The sequence below is a fragment of the Ciona intestinalis genome, unplaced genomic scaffold (assembly GCF_000224145.3).
Source record: "Ciona intestinalis unplaced genomic scaffold, KH HT000075.2, whole genome shotgun sequence".
Taxonomy (NCBI): domain Eukaryota; kingdom Metazoa; phylum Chordata; class Ascidiacea; order Phlebobranchia; family Cionidae; genus Ciona; species Ciona intestinalis.
The window spans coordinates 286838-290399 of record NW_004190397.2 but is presented as its reverse complement, the minus strand read 5'-3'; the positions used below and the strand labels follow the sequence as shown (position 1 = coordinate 290399).

The 3562-nt window shown below is 35.9% G+C and overlaps 1 protein-coding gene across 1 annotated transcript in view; it reads right to left on the bottom strand.

The window, feature by feature from the left end:
* Positions 1 to 2987, bottom strand: part of LOC100175086 (DNA-directed RNA polymerase III subunit RPC2) — a gene marked incomplete in the record, with an annotated part of 15337 nt that extends 12350 nt beyond the window's left edge. Inside the window, 4 exon segments of the mRNA XM_009863024.3 lie at positions 184 to 307; positions 1090 to 1246; positions 1642 to 1816; positions 2775 to 2987. Coding sequence (XP_009861326.2) covers positions 184 to 307; positions 1090 to 1246; positions 1642 to 1816; positions 2775 to 2849 — 531 coding nt within the window.
* Positions 2988 to 3562: the final 575 nt, after the last annotated feature.

The window sequence follows — 3562 nt, the reverse complement described above, 5'->3', positions numbered from 1 at the left end:
GTTGTCCAAATTATCAGCCATACATAAAAATGAAAAAAAAAAAATAATCACCCACAAAGTAACATACTTGGTAACTCGTAAGCTGACGCGAGGTGCACACCCGTGGTATAACGACTGTCGTTTTCCGGCCACGCGAGGATAAAGTAAGTTACATTCATTCATTCATTCAATATATATTCTTACCTTTTCAACACCTTTGCATACAAAGTAACCTCCTGGGTCATAAGGACATTCGTTCATCTTCGCCAACTCAACCCCGTTTTTACCAGTGAGAACACAATTCGAACTACGTAACATGATTGGCATTCTGATAATGTAGAAAATTATGTTAGACCAGTGCTCTTCAACCTTTAATGGGTTGGTGAACCCCTAAAGTTGTTGCGTCGAACTCATGCACCCCCGATTGCTTTAACGTAAAACTAATGAAGTTTCACAATTCCCAGTGATGCAAGATATAGAATTCATATAAAAAAAATAGTAAAAATGTGTGCTAAATTGGTTAAAAAGTTTAAAATGAAAAAATATTGCTGAAAATTGTTGAAGTTTGTGATGCACCCTTGTATACCTTTTTGCACTGGTGCACCCCTGGCATATTTTGGTGAACCCTAGGGTGCACCGTGCACACCGGTTAAAGAGCACTGTGATAGACAACAGTTATTCTATTATGGGAGAGGCCCACGGCTGGCACCTCATCGATCCTAGGACCTCTAACTCTAAATTTGACTTTACTTACAAACTTATAAATATAGTAGGGTTGGGGAAGATGGGACCTTTTTATTCTATTTTCACGTCCCATTTGGTAGTTGAGAAAGAAATATCAAAGAATTATAAAACCATATTCTCGCGACTGCCGTAGACCGTTGTTAATTGCTTAAAATACGATCAGGATATTTGGATATTATGTGTAAAAGGTGTCCCATCTTCCCCCACCCTACTATATATATTTAAGGTTTTAATTAAATGTTAAAACTACCTGTTGTTAATTGCTTAAAACATGATCAGGATATTTGGATATCATGTGTAAAAGGTGTCCCATGTTCCCCCACCCCACTATATATGTTTACGGTTTCAATTGAATGTTGAAGCTACCTTCCGATTGGTAATGCTTTCCTGATTATCCTTTGTTGTCCTCTTGTATATTCTATATCAACAGTTATAGAAGCTGAATATGTCATGTCACGTAGTCTACATTCGTGTGGTGTGACTGCTCTCGTTACGTTGAAACTTTCTTCGACGTCAGGAACACCTAGGGATGCACATTACAAAGTAATTAGGTATACTAGGATATCCTAAAATAACTTTTTTTCGAATGTCGTCTTTTTCTGCGAGAAAAGAGAGCTCCAATTCCCACAGAATGATGATGAATAAAGCATTCGTAACTATGTAGAGGGCAAAAACGGCAATGTGAAACGTATGGCAATTTTTGAACAACTTTGTGTTTTTGTTTTTGTCAAACTTTTAATAGATAAAAGTTTGCCACAAATACAAAATTCCCCCAAAATATAATCACCCACAAAGTAACATACATGGTAACTCGTAAGCGGGCACGAGGTGTATGAAACAGAACACCCGTGTTATACCGACTGTCGTTCCGACCACGCTAGGATAAAGCAAGTTACATTCATTTATTCATTGCCTTACCAACATGGATGTCCAAATACTCCAAATACCAGTTGGGGTCTGCATCGCTTAAAACTCTCTTGTTTGCTTTGACAATATTCTTTATATCAACATTCACAAAGTAGTTGAAAGAATCAATGTGTTGTTTCACCAGACCTTTTACTTTTAAGAACTCAGGTAACAATAGCCATTTGTCCTGCAAATAATCAATTATTAATAATAATAACTTTATTTGTCTCTTCGATTATGGAAGCGAAGATTTAAAAATATTTTAAACCAAAAACAGGATATAGCGATAAAACAACAGTCGTTAGATTGGTATATATTATATATAGAATAAAAAAAATACAAAAAAATATATATAACTACGCACACAGTAACCTAAATGGTAACTCGTAAGCTGGCACAAGGTGTATGAAACAGAACACCCGTGTTATAACGACTGTCGATTTCCGGCCACGAAAATAAAGCAAGTTCCAATAGTAATAACATTCAACCATTCCAAATTAGAATTTTTTTTTAAATTTTGTGTTTTTTTCATTAAGAACTAGCATTTTCGAATCTGAACAAAAAAACGATTTCAAATTCGCGTAGAAAACTTGTTTAAAAAAAACCTTGTGCTGCGAAAAACTGTCCTTTTTTCTGGGTTTTTATATTAACCAAAGATTGGCAATAGTGAAGATTCCTCTGGTATTTAGCAAAATAGGCTGGTGGAAAGTGTTAGAGGTTGGTGGTTAGTGGTTGATGGTTAGTGGTTACAGGGGTTAGAAGTTAATGGTTATAGGGGTTAGTAGTCCAATCTGCAGAGTATGGCAGTTCCTGTTGAGATCTCACGCGTGCAAGACGGTTATTTTTCGCGTGCGTGAATGCTATCATTAAAAAACTGCGTGCAAAGCATGATTGTACATTTTCAAGCCACGTTAGGAAATCTTATTTAATTTGTATTTTTTTCTTTGTTTAATTAATTGGTGTGCGTGGGACAAATTGTGGCGTGCATCACCAAAAGTCTGTAAAAAAATCACGCGAGCAACTGCCATACTCTGCAGTCTGGTTAGTAGTTAGGGGTTAGCAAATAAGGTGGGGGGGATTCTTCACCAGCACCTAAAGTATACATACTTATTCTTTAGTATACACACAAATAAGCAAATAGATACCTCAATAGTGGAAACTGGTTTATTCAGGTCATTTTCTGTTGGTTCTTCTTTTGGCTCGGTCTTAATTTGCGTCATATTTATACGTTTTACATCGCAATTTACTGTACGATATTTTGCACTAATATTATATTAACAAAGTAGATGTAAAAAAATATTTTCAGCGTTTTAATTAAGCGTTTAGCACCAAAATAGACGAATGGAAACAATTTATTTAACACGCGTTTTTGCGAATACGTTCTGTTACGGGATTTTACCGAAATGCGTACCAAAACATGAAAATTATCGGGGACCTTTAATATAGACTAAATAAATAAAACTTGTTTTATCCCCGCGTCGCTAGAAAACGACTGTCGTTATTATAAGGTTGTTCTGTATTAAACAGTTTATGATAAACTAAATAGTGTTAGTATGGTAGGGTGGGAGAAAATGTGACACCTTTTCCTATTTACTCGTCATATTTGGTAGTAAACAAACAACATTAGAAGAATTAATTAATAAACCGTAGCCTCACAGCTTCCATAAATCTTTTTACTTGTAAAAAACTAAAATTTTTGACCTCCTTTTTCGTGTTAAAAAAAGAAAAAAAAAAACGAGTGCGCGTAAAGCGAGTCTACGTCTGTACACGAACGTATTTAAGTACTAGTTGTGGCACGGCGAGGCCCGATTCGTGACTGTACAATGCAAGGGTTCATGACCGCGGGCTAACAATTCCGACTAAAACTGAAGCTGGCGTTAGAACGAATAAGGAAAACGTTTATATAGTTGTTGGTTAAGAAGTGATTCTCTAT